Source organism: Sorex fumeus, unplaced genomic scaffold (assembly GCF_029834395.1).
Source record: "Sorex fumeus unplaced genomic scaffold, SorFum_2.1 ptg000072l, whole genome shotgun sequence".
Classification (NCBI taxonomy): domain Eukaryota; kingdom Metazoa; phylum Chordata; class Mammalia; order Eulipotyphla; family Soricidae; genus Sorex; species Sorex fumeus.
In genome coordinates this window covers 57,700,804-57,713,146 of record NW_026606129.1, presented here as the reverse complement: position 1 = coordinate 57,713,146, position 12,343 = coordinate 57,700,804, and the positions used below count along the sequence as shown (strand labels likewise).

Genomic DNA, 12,343 nt, shown 5'->3' with positions numbered 1-12,343 from the left:
GACTAGTTGTTACTGTGCGTGGCATATTGAATACATCACGGGTAGCTTGCCAGGCTCTGCTGTGCGGGCGAGATACTTTCAGTAGCTTGCCGGCTCTCCAAGAGGGGCGAAGGAATTGAACTCGGGTCAGTCATGTTGGCTGCGTGCAAGGCAAACGCCCTACCGCTGTGCTATCGCTCCAGCCCAGACTTATGATTAAATTACATAAATTAGGTATATATAAAAAAAGCCACCAAAACAACTAGTCATATGTTTCTTAAATTCTTTTCCCTGTTCCCCAAGATACATCTAATTTTTAATATTTTCTCTAACGCTATAAAAGTAAATTACTTTCAAATCATATACTCCAAAAAAGTAGTCAAAAAAAAGCATAATTAGGGAAACTTCTGGTGACAATATGGATTTTTTACTCAAATTGTAGGTAAAGACCACTATCAATGAATTTCAGTAAGAAGGCCCTGTGTCTGGGAAGTAGGGACAGATGATTAATTCTTTAATTACTTTTGTAATATTTACAAACTATACACTAGTAATTTAAATGAGTACTGCAATACAGAATACTTAATGGCAAATATGTATTACCATGAGCCCAGAACAAGGCAAATAACCACTAAGACAGCCACAATCTCTGTCCTCATTGTTTAAAATTCATTTTTAAAAACAGTCAGTCTCTAGCTTTTTACCTGTGCATCATAAATCCGATGCATAGCTTGATACAACTGGTTCATATAGTTGGAAATAGCTGTAGCATCTTCTTCAAATACACCCAGTAAAGATCTTGTCTGTATAAAATAAAAACGAAAAGTTTATTACTTCATAAATCATGAAGAAAACGTTTTCCCAGGGCCAGGGAGATAGTACAGAAGGTAGGGCTCTTGCATTGCATGAGGCCAACCTGAATTTGATTCCTGGCACCCCATGTGGTCCCCTGGTCTCCCCTAGGAGTGATTCCTGAGCACAAAGCCAGGAGTAAGCCAGGAGTACTGCTGGATGTGGCCCCGACCCCAAAAAGAAAAGAAAAGCACTTTTTCTAAAGAAAAAAAAAACACAGGAAATTTGAAATTTAGTAAATTTAAATTTTAATCTGTTTTTCTCACAGAAAGTAATGCCAAGATATTGGGGTATTTTAGTCTTAAATTTTGCTTTTAAAGATTAATTCTCTGGCCAAGGGTGTGGCTTGGTATGAGATGGGTTTGATAACTGGCACCATCAAAAAATAAAAAAGGGTTTTTCAATCACTTTACACAAATTTTACAAGGTACAATAGAGATATACTTATGGGAATTACTGTATGTAAGGAAACTATGAATGAAAAAAATCAGAAACATTCAAGACTAAATTAGCAGTATTTCATGTATGAATATTTTAAATATGCTACTTCAGGAAAACTTAGAATAACGATTTGCTCTGTGATCTCTTCTAGTAGTGCCAAGCCCTTCCAGATACCAATCCAAATTAACAGCAGCGCCTCCCCAGTGAAAACAAGAAAAGACTAGTTTTTCCTGAATGCATACTTAAGGTTAATTTTTCTTCTTTAGATATTCCATATTGCTAAGGTTTTTTTTTTTCAATAAAAAGCAAGTAAAAGTTATCATTTTAAGGGAGAAATTGTCAACAAAAAAGGTCAGGAATAAGGAAAATAGTGTATCAAGACAAAATATGCTATTTCTTATTCCAAAGTCAGAGAAGGGATTAAAATATTCTCTGGGGAGATGATTTAATGGGCTAAAGTGCATGTTTTGCATGCAGAAAGCACAGGTTCAATCCCTGCAACGGCCAGACTGGCACCCCACCACCAAATGCCAATGGTTCAGTAAACTGCAAGTTAAAATCCTAAAATGACTTTTTATTCCAAATAGATTATTTGTATAATAGAAATTTGTTTTCAGATCAATTTTTTTTACCAGGGCATCAACAAAAGATCACAAACAGTATGCAAGCTCATAAAGATTCCATCTACTCAAGTTTCATTGACCAGAGCGAATCATATGGCTACACAAAATTTCAAGGTTAAAGGGACTGCAAGTACCATATGACCAGAAGAAGGAAATACTTAATTTACAACACTACCTATTACAATGGGCTAGAGCGATAGCACAGCGGTAGGGCGTTTGCCTTGCATGCAGCCAGCCCAGCCGAGCGGAGTTCGATTCCTCCGCCCCTCTTGGAGAGCCTGGCAAGCTACTGCGCGTATCTTGCCCGCACGGCAAAGCCTAGCAAGCTACCCGTGACATATTCAATACGCCAAACACAGTAACAACAAGTCTCATGATGGAGACGTTACTGGGCCCGCTCGAGCAAAATCGATGAGCAATGGGAGGACAGTGACAGTGACCGATTACAATGCCTCCTCCAGCTTCTGACCAACCATGAATCCCGAGGCACACATACCAATCTCGGAACCCAGGGGCTCCTGGAGGTAATCCCTCTAGGTTTATTACTAAAATATCAGAAATCCAAAATCACGTGGCCGCTATTGTGGCCACACGACATCATATGCTCTTCATAATCAGCAAAGGTAAAGGTAAGGCTTGTAAGGCGAACGCCCTACCCGCAAGCGGCCAACATGGCCGACCCGAGTTCGATTCCTCCGCCCCTCTCGGAGAGCCCAGCAAGTTACCGAGTATCTCGCCTGCACGGCAGAGCCTGGCAAGCTCCCCGTGACGTATTCGATATGCCAAACACAGTAACAACAAAGTCTCCAATGGAGACGTTACTGGGCCCGTTCGAGCAAATCGACGATCAACGGGAGGGCCTTTACCTTTATATGCAATAACCAGCAATAAAAAACAAATTTTCTAATGATGTCTTTGTGGCAGGTCTGAATGTTGGGGAAAATTCCAAATAACAATGTTGGGTCTTCTGTCGTAAAATTGAATGTGATCAATGTAGTGAGAGAGAGAGTAAAGTGGAAATCTGCCACATAGGCGAGGGGTGGGTGGGAGGGGGGATATATTAGGGGTTCTTGGTGGTGGAAAATGTGCACTGGTGAAGGGACGGTCTTTGATCATTGTATGACCAACCGAAACTTGAACTGAAAGGCTTTGTGACTGTTCTCACGGTGATTCAATAAATAAATTAATTAAAAAAAGTGGAATCTCTTGTTTTTTTGTTAATTATAAATTTCTAATGCTTTATATATTTTATGATGTTCTTATATAATGCTTTAGTATAGTTCTAATTTTTAATTTAAAATGTTTATTTTAAAAAATTAACTTACTTCTTAGCTATTTTCACAGAAAGTAAAATCAGAATTTTTTTTAATTAAGTCACTGTCCGCTGACATTCTCATTCCTCTACTTCCCCATGCTGCAGAGATTTAAATTGACAAAATCGTTCATCTCTAATGCTCCACTCCCAATCCCTAAGTGCTATTTTAAGAGTTGAAAAGAAAGCATCAAAAAATCTTACTTGGAGCCAGGATAAAGCTGCTTCATAAATTTGAGACCCTAGGTTCAATTCCAGGCACTTCCCCGTTGCCATAAAAGATTCTTTTTTTTGGGAGCTGGAGAGACTGTATAGCAGGCAGGACCCTTGCCTTGCATATGGACAATTTGGGTTGAATCCCCGGCATCACATAAGATCCTCTACACCCCACCAGGAATGAGTGCAGAACCAGGAGCACTGCTGGGTGTGCTCCGCACCCCCCCAACCAAAAAAAAATTTTTAATTTGGCTAATGAAAGTGTTTCAATGTCATTGAAGGGTTTTTCCCCCCTACAAATGATCAATGTAATTCAAGGAATTTCAATTTTATGGCGGGGAGGGGGAGGGGGAACCATAGTACAATTAAACCTGAAAACTTTTTTAGCCCCAACTAGGGAACACAGGTTCCCTAGTTCAAGCAGATATTATCAAAACTGTATAATCATAAGTTGACACTTTTACATCATACTTGAATGTAGTTTAATAAACACAAATTATAATGCAGAGATCAATGTGTTAACCAGGCTACAGACTACACAAATATAATCAATATTATACCATTTCATTAGTAGGGTGTGGCAGGGCCACATTCGACTGTGTTCTTAGAAGTTACTCCTAGCTCTGCACTCAGGAATCACTCCTGGCAGAGCTCAGGGGACCATATGGGGTGCCAGAGACCGAACCCACGTCAGTCACATGCAAGACAAATTTCCAGCCTGCTTTACTATCACTCTAGTCCCCCCTCCCCCCATTCGGTAACTAGATGATAGTGAGTTGTACCATTCTTATTTACTGCCTTTAACAACGGAGACGTTACTGGGCCCGCTGGAGCAAATGGATAAACAACAGGAGGACAGTGCTAAAGTGCTACCTTTAGCAAAACACTGATTTAAGGTTTTCTGTCTTAAAAATTTTTACTTTATATTATGCAAACAGATTTCAATATTTTTTGTTAAAATTGTATTAACACTTGTCTAAGTTACATAAAGTTAGTTTATATTACGTAAGCTTAACACTTTGACATGTGTATTTACCACAGTGCTCCCACCGACCAAAGTTTCGGTGCCATTAGCACCTATCAAACTGACCCTTTCTACAGTTTCTCCCAATTACCTTCTCTCAGGTAAGCACCATAATCTTCTGCGTTGTTTTGTTGTATGTTATGAGTTTGCCTCCTTGATAATACACATGTGAATGAAACCATCTAATAATTCTGATTTATTTTTTCAGCATTATAATCTCACATTCCAGGGCCAGAGCTACAGTAGAGCATTTGTGTAGCACACAGCCAATAAGGGTTCAATCCTCAGCACCACATAAGGTCTCCCGAATTCTGCTAGGAATGATCCTTGAGCGCAGAGCCAAGAGTGCTGAGCACTGCTGGATGGGGCCCGCAAAGCAAACAGTAATAGTAATTATCACCATCATCATCATCATCATCATCACTATTTCAAGTTCCATTCTTATTGAACAGCCAAGATTTCCTTATTTTAGGGGAGGAGAGGTTTGGGGGTCATTCCAGGTGTGTTCTGAGGAACCATGCAGTACAAAGAACTGAAACGAGACTCCCCACATACAAAGCATGCAATCAGTCCTTTATGCTCTCTCTCCAATCCCAAGAGTTCATCTATTAAAATAGCTGGTTAAAGGCTCAACCTGTAACAACCTGTTAGTAATCTCTTATACAAGGGCTTAATGGCTCCAGGGTAAGATACAACAATCTTCACACACTTTCCTCTAAGGAAATTTTTGGGGATCATTTTTAGTGGAGTACTCATAACAAACAATACAAAATAAATTATTTAGGACCTGCTTTGAGGGAAAGCTCGGGTGGTGGTGGGGAAATTCAAAATAACAGTGGTGCGAAGGTACAGTGGTGGTGGCATTGGTGTTGGAATGTAATAAATTATTGTGAACAACTTTATAAAAATAAAATTAAAACTTGTTTGAACACAAAGATTAAATTAAAAAGTAAAACAGCTGGTTTTACTAGTTTTTTTTCATATTTTAAAATAGCTGATTTTACTAGGTCTTACTTAGTTGCTTTTACTAGGATGTTAAGGTTTTATTGTTGACTCTCGGTGACTCTGCTGCCCGTATGCCTGGCCCAGGTCCTATTTTGTGGGTTGGTTTTAATTATAAGAATTTGTCTCTACAAATGAGCTCTAAGATAGGCTTACTGTCCATCTCAGATTTAATTTTTAATAGAGCTCATACAAACCTCAAAAAGATAAGCAGCACAGGGACTGTGAGATGGCTCCGTGGCCAATGTACCTGCCTTGCAAGCATGAGGTCCCAAGTTCTGTCCCTGACTCTGCCTTTATGCACCAAGCACAATGGTGGCTGCTCTGCTGTCTGTGAGCACAGCAACTGGAGTGTGACCTCTGGAGAGAAGCACAGCTGAAAAGGATGTGCATGCATCATGGTCAGAAGAAGCACCACCCAGGACAAGCATGTGTACGAGCACTACAATGCCCTGGCAAACACAACCAAAGATGTAAGCACAACCATGTGTGTGTGAGACCCCTGGTCATCCCAACAATATTAGAAACAAAGGCAAAGGAAAGGAGCAGAGGGGAAAAGCTGTATAGATTTTATTTTAAAATTTATAATCAAAAACTTTTTCACATTGAGTTCAGTTCTTCTAAGTCAGATTGTGACATGAAGTCATCAATATCTGTGTTTTCACATCCATACTATTCTGTGCAATGAAGAATGACAAATATTCCTTAAAAGCACTCTACTCTGGGGGCCTGAGTGACAGTCCAGGGGTTTAAGTGCTTGTTTGGCATATGACCAAGCCCCAATACCACATACGGCCCCTGAGAACTCCCTGATATCACTGCAAAGACGAGTCAGGAATAGCCCCTGAGCACCACTGGTTGTGAGCCTTTGGTGCCCATGTGCACCAAAGTCACCCCCATCCTCAAAAAAGCATGCCCCTCCCCTGCTCCCTCCACCCCCACCCCAAGTATTTTCTTCTAAAAGACCAATTCAACAAGTCTGGATAGTGGCACTTGCTTCATCTCACAGAGCATCAAAGGAATGCCTGCAAATCCCGCCTATTTGGAGGTCACACCTGAAGGTGCTAATGGGAGTGGGAAGGGAGACACTTCTGAGGTTTCAGCATGGAAAGCATGTAATCCAGTCAGTGAACTCTCATTTTTGCCCTATTTTAATATTGTACTGTTAATCATAAACTGATAACTTTAGTTCAGGAATAGTGTTTCATGACTCCCAGACTCTAACTTTTTTTTTTACACAGTAAATGGCAATTCTGATTCGATTGGGATCAAATAACAACAACAACAACAAAATCTCAAACAACATCACTGATCTAGGAATGTAGCTCGGTAGTAGAGCTTGCATGTGTGAAACCCTGGGTTCAATTTCTGTTACTGCAAGCAAACACACACACACACACACACACACACACAAAATCCATAGCTCGAGGGTATTTTAATATTTTCAGAGTCCAGGAATGGCTCAGTGGAATTACAGGTATAACGTTGTGGAATTCAATCCCAGCACCACCCCACAAGCTCTGTATGTTGAGTGTGATCCCGATGGCACTGCTGTCTGTCATCACAAGTGCCACAACAAAATAAAGTGTGCGATCGCTGGCATACCACAACTAAAGTGATGGCTGGCAGTGTTCATATAAAGCCCTTCTTTGCCACAGAAAGGGAAAGGGTGAAGTTTGCACATTTTCCATTGCTCTACTTCTTTCTAATATGAAATTCCAAACTGAGAACAAAAACGTATGCCCAAATTTTATTATTTCTTTTTGGTTTGAGAACCTTACCTGGTTCTGTGCTCATGGGCCATTTCTTTCAGTCACCTGATCACTTGACATCCCGCTACTCATTGATTTGCTCGAGCGGGAGTCAGTAACACCTCCATTCATCCCAGGCACGTGCTAGTATAGACCACTACACTTTCAGTACCCAGGGAATAATCGTGGTGCTGGGATATGAACCGTAGTCAAGATCACAGCCACCTGCTAAGCAAGCACCTTAACCTTTGCACTATCTCCACAGCCATGGCCAGAATTTAAAATGCAATAATCAGACAATCTTAAGTAAGTGAAGAAAACATACATCCAGCGCTAGAGAGATAGTAAGGGAGGTAGGGAGCTTGCCTTGCATGTGGCCAACCTGGCTTCAAACCCCAGCAATCCCATATGGTTCCCTGAGCCGCACCAGGAATGATCCTTGAGCACAGAGCCAGGAGTAAGCCCTAAGCACAGCTGGGTATGTCCCTCCCACAAAAAGGGAGGAAAAACATACATCCTCGAAACTTTTTTTATTCAGACTATAATGTTAAGTTACTTCAACTGTGTTGTTGTACTAAGGCCTAATAAACAGTGATATGCACAATATAATCTCAAATTATGAAAGGGGAAGACTATAATAAAGCAAACTGTAGGCCAGGAAGATAGTACAGGGATTTGTGCCTGATCCATGTTCTGGAACCTGATGGCCTCCACACCTCAAAGGGTAGGTCCTGGTGGTCCCAGTTCACCTCTTAGGGGTGGGATGTGGGGGGGAATTGGTAGTCCTCAGCACCAAAATTCCAAAGCAGTACCTCAGCCTTAAGCCCTAGCACTGAATCAAGTGAAGAGGCCACTGAGAACCCCTTGACAGATTCATCCCTCTCCTCCCAGTGAAAGAAAGCAAACTCTTGGGGTCCGAGAGATAGTGCGGTGGGGAATGTGCTTGCCATGCATGCAGCCGACCTGGGTTCAATTCCTGACACCCCAGATGGTCTCCAGAGAACCACCAGGAGTGATCTCGGAGTGCAAAGGCAGGATCTGAGTAGTGTGGCCCAAACACAAAAAAAAATAAACAAGCAAAGTGTTGCTAGGTTTTCCTTACCTTCCAATTTTTTAAGACAAAAAAACAAAAAACTACTTTCATAGTCAAAAAAAGCATTTTCTATGGGGTAGAGAGATAATCCGAAGGGTTAATATGTTTGCTTTTCCTGCAGGAATTGGGGTTAGATCCCCAGCACTGCAAGATCCCTAAAAAAAGCATTCACTAATTCACTATAATAACAGCTGAGGTTAAGACAAGTTCATTGAACTGTCTTTAGGAACTGGCTTTAGGAAGCGGAACATATTAAGCAGCAGGGAAGAATAAAACTCTTATAGCCTGTATCCCAAATTTAGGGTTTTCCATCCTATCTCAGGTTCTCCCAAAGAATTATTTCCTGTTTTCTATTTCTAATTTTTGTTTTTGGGCCACATCCAACAGTGCTCAGGGATAACTCCCAATCTCCGTACTACAAATTACTCCCAGTCATGCTCTGGGGACCATATGGAATGCCGTGGATCAAACCTGCATGAATTGCATGCAAGGCAAGTGCCCCACACAGCATACTGTCTCGCCAATCCATTTCCCATTTCTAAATTCTACTTATACCAAATCCCCCATACCTGAAATACTTTTTTAAAAATTTTTATTAGTGATACACCATGAGGTACAGTTGTAGACATACAAGTTTTTGTGCTTGGGTTTCAATCATACAATGACCAAATACCCATCCCTCCACCAGTGTCCATTTCCAACCACCACAGATCCCAGTATCCCTCCCACCCCCCCATCCCCCCCATCCCACCCTGCCTCTGTGGCAGGGCATTCCCTGTTGTTCTCTCTCTCCTATTGGGTGTTGTGCATACCTGAAATACTTAAGTCTAAAAATGGAAACCGTATTGTTAAAACGCTGTTTAAAAAATACTATAAAGCAGGAGCTGGAGCAACAGAATAGAATACAGCCAACCCAGGTTTGATCCCCAGCACCCCAGATGATCCCCCATGCCAGCCAGAAGTGATCCCTGGAAAGGAGTAAGCCCTAAGCACAGGCCCCAAGTGTGGTCCAAAACCAAACAAAAAATTACAATAAAACATAAAAATATGGATGCCAGAGAGATGGCAGAGTGGGTAGGGCACTGGCCTTGCATGGAGCCAACCCAGACTCAATCCCTGGCACCCCATAAGGTGCTCCAAGCCCACTATGAGTGATTCCTGAGAAGATCCAGAAATTAGCCTTGAGCTCTGGTGGGTGTGGCTCAAAGCCTCCACAACCAAAACACAAAAATATGATACATGCTTATTTAAAAAAAAAATAACGTTCGACTTGTAAACTCTTTGTGTGAACATTTTAAGAAATTAATGAAATGAGTTATGAGATTACAACCTTCTCATGAGTCATAACTATAGCAGTATGCAGTAAGTGGTGTGTAGTCTTTATAGGCTACAAAAACCAGGCTGGTAAAAGGTAAGGCAACCTGTGGAGCCAATTAATTAAAAAAAAAAAAAAAAGAAGTAGGGACTGGAGTGATAGTACAGCCAATATGTCACTTGCCTGGCATTCAGCCCAACCAGCACGAGTTTGATCTTTGCACCACGTATGACACCCCCCCCCCCCCCCAAAATCCCTCCAGGAGTGATCTCAAAGAACAAAGCCAGGGATAAGTCTTGAGCAACACCGGGTGGATACCCCGCCAAAAAGAAAAAGAGTAAAATAACAAAGTGTACCTAACCACCACATTCCAAAGAATTTTTGCAAATCATCTAAAACAAATTCAGATTATAAATTTAAAACCCAGACGAATCTGAACCCTCTATGCTGCAAGATAAGCCAAGAAATGGGTTTCACTTGTATCAGGGCAGACTGATAAGAGTATATTACCAGCAAACAACTGGCTCGTGGAGATAACATTCAGCATGAAAAAAAAAAAAGTGATCAATTCCACAGTCAACACTCAATTCCAACTTGGCACAAAATCTATAACAGAGGTGCCATCCAGGAATAGAGGAATCGAGTTCCTTCCTTTGTCCTTCTGGAGCTGTATTGTCAAGGTGAAAAAAGAATAAAAAGAAAAAAGAAAAAACATCTGGGCCAGAGCAACAGTGTAGGGGGTAGAGCATTACCCTTCGCAAGCAGCAGAACAGGGTTGCATCTCTGGCATCCCATATGGTCCCCAAAGAATGCCAGGAGTTATCCCTGAGTATTGTGGATGTGGCCCCAAAACAAACCAAAGCACAAGTATGTGGGAGTGTGAAGGGTAGGTAAGATAGAGAAGGGACTAATGACAATAACAGTTGTAAATAATCACACTGGACAAGAACTGTTTAAGTAGGTAAAGGGATACACATGATAACCTTTCAGTATCTGTATTGCAAACCCCAATGCCCAAAAGGAGAGGTAGGGAGAGAGGGAAGAAAGGGGGGAGTCGGTGAGGGGGGAGGAGAGAGAGAGAGAGAGAGAGAGAGAGAGAGAGAGAGAGAGAGAAGTGCCTGAATAGAGACAAGTGTTGGAGGGGGAGTGAAGGATGATGGGAGGGAAACTTGGGAAACTGGTGCTGGGAAATGTGGATGGAGGGATGGGGGCTGGAACACTGTATGATGGAAAGCTAATCATGAATTGCTTTGTAAGGGTCGATCTCGCTGTGATTCAATTTTTTAAAACATCTATTTTTCAAATATAGATACCACCTTCAATCGAGGTGGTATCCACTGTCGTCTTGAATCCATCAAATGTGCAAAAAAATAAATAAATAAAAAGGCTTTGAGATTTGAGATGAGTATGACACAGGTGAGAATCCCCACCAACATGCTTTTTTAAGGTAAGTAATTTTGCTCCTCCGCTTAGAAAAAAAAAAAAAAAGAGGGTTACGTCTTCCTCGGTTCTTTTTACTGACTTATTTCTCTTCTGCTTGAGAACACCACCAGCATCTCATCCCCAAGGCACAGAACACAGGGCTCTTATTTTGATGCGCTCTGGGGGGCCCAGTCCGCAGCCGGCGGCGGCTTGGCGGTCACGGGGCCCCGGACAGGCGCCCCCCGCCCCCGCCCCCAGCCAGCATCACACACCCGCGCACGGTGACAGCGGCGGAAGCCACGACCCCCGGCACGCGGACAAGCCAAGGGCCGTTCAGCATCTCCGGAAGAAAAAAAACCATCCATTTCCTTCCCGAGCTTGCAGAGCCCCAGCAGTCAGTCTGTCTGTCTACTGGGTATATTTTGGCCTTTTCCAAAAAAAAATAAAATAAATAAAATAAAATTCTTTCCTTTTTTTTTTAAACCCCTCCTGAATTTTTTTTGACCCCCAAAGAGGTTTGCTTTCCCCCCACCCCCACCCCAGGGAGAAGAAACACCCCAAGCTTAGGAGCGCCAAGCCCGCTCAGACCACCCCGCTTCCCTCGCCGCGCTGAGTCCGCCCCAGGGCGCCCCGGCGCTGCCGCGACCACCCGGCGCCCGCGCGAAGGCGGCGGCCGCCCACGTCCGGGACCCGGCGCGCCGCTCCCGGCCCACCGCAGCGCAGGCCCGCGAGGCCCGCGGGAGGCTGCGGCGGCCCGGAACGACGCGGCCCCGGCCGGCTGGGAGGAGGAGGCGGCGGCGGCCACCTGGGCCGCGCCGGGCACCTGCGACCGGTCGCCGCCGATCCAGGCCCCCCTGGCGCTCCGCCCGCCGCCCGCCGCTCCTCACCTGCGGGCTGTCCTCCAGCGTCTCCTCGATGGGCAACTTGTCGATCCCCGGCATCGTGGCGGAGGGAGGGAGGGAGGGCGGCGGCAGGAGACGCCCAGACCCGCCGCAGCGCTCGGCACTAGCCCGCCCGCAGCAGCTGACCGCGGCCCGCCCGCTCCCCGCAGCCTCCGCCGCCTCCGCGCCCCGCAGCCCCAGCCTGGCGCAGTGACCGCGCGGGAAATCCCGCCCCCCGGGCCGCCCGTCCCGCCTCCCGCTGCTCCTATTGGCTGGTGGAGACGTCCTTCAGCGCAGCGGGGCCGATCCGGAGGGTCGTTCGCGGCGCCGGGCTCTGCGGCGAACGTTCACCCTCCCCCACCCCCCCTCCAGAGGCTGCGGAGCCTGCGCTTGGGGGACGCGCTGCGGCGTTTCTGCGCGCGCGACTGAGGC

General features: G+C 44.2%; 1 protein-coding gene across 1 annotated transcript in view; it reads right to left on the bottom strand.

Moving 5' to 3' along the window:
- The window catches only part of APPL1 (adaptor protein, phosphotyrosine interacting with PH domain and leucine zipper 1), a 47,016-nt gene extending 34,922 nt beyond the window's left edge, over nucleotides 1-12,094 (bottom strand). The window contains exons 1-2 of the mRNA XM_056129139.1: nucleotides 11,918-12,094; nucleotides 684-782 (exon numbers count right to left, since the gene is read on the bottom strand). Of these exons, the coding sequence (XP_055985114.1) occupies nucleotides 684-782; nucleotides 11,918-11,971 (153 nt within the window). The 5' untranslated portion in view covers nucleotides 11,972-12,094. The remainder of the gene's footprint in view (nucleotides 1-683; nucleotides 783-11,917) is intronic.
- Nucleotides 12,095-12,343: the final 249 nt, after the last annotated feature.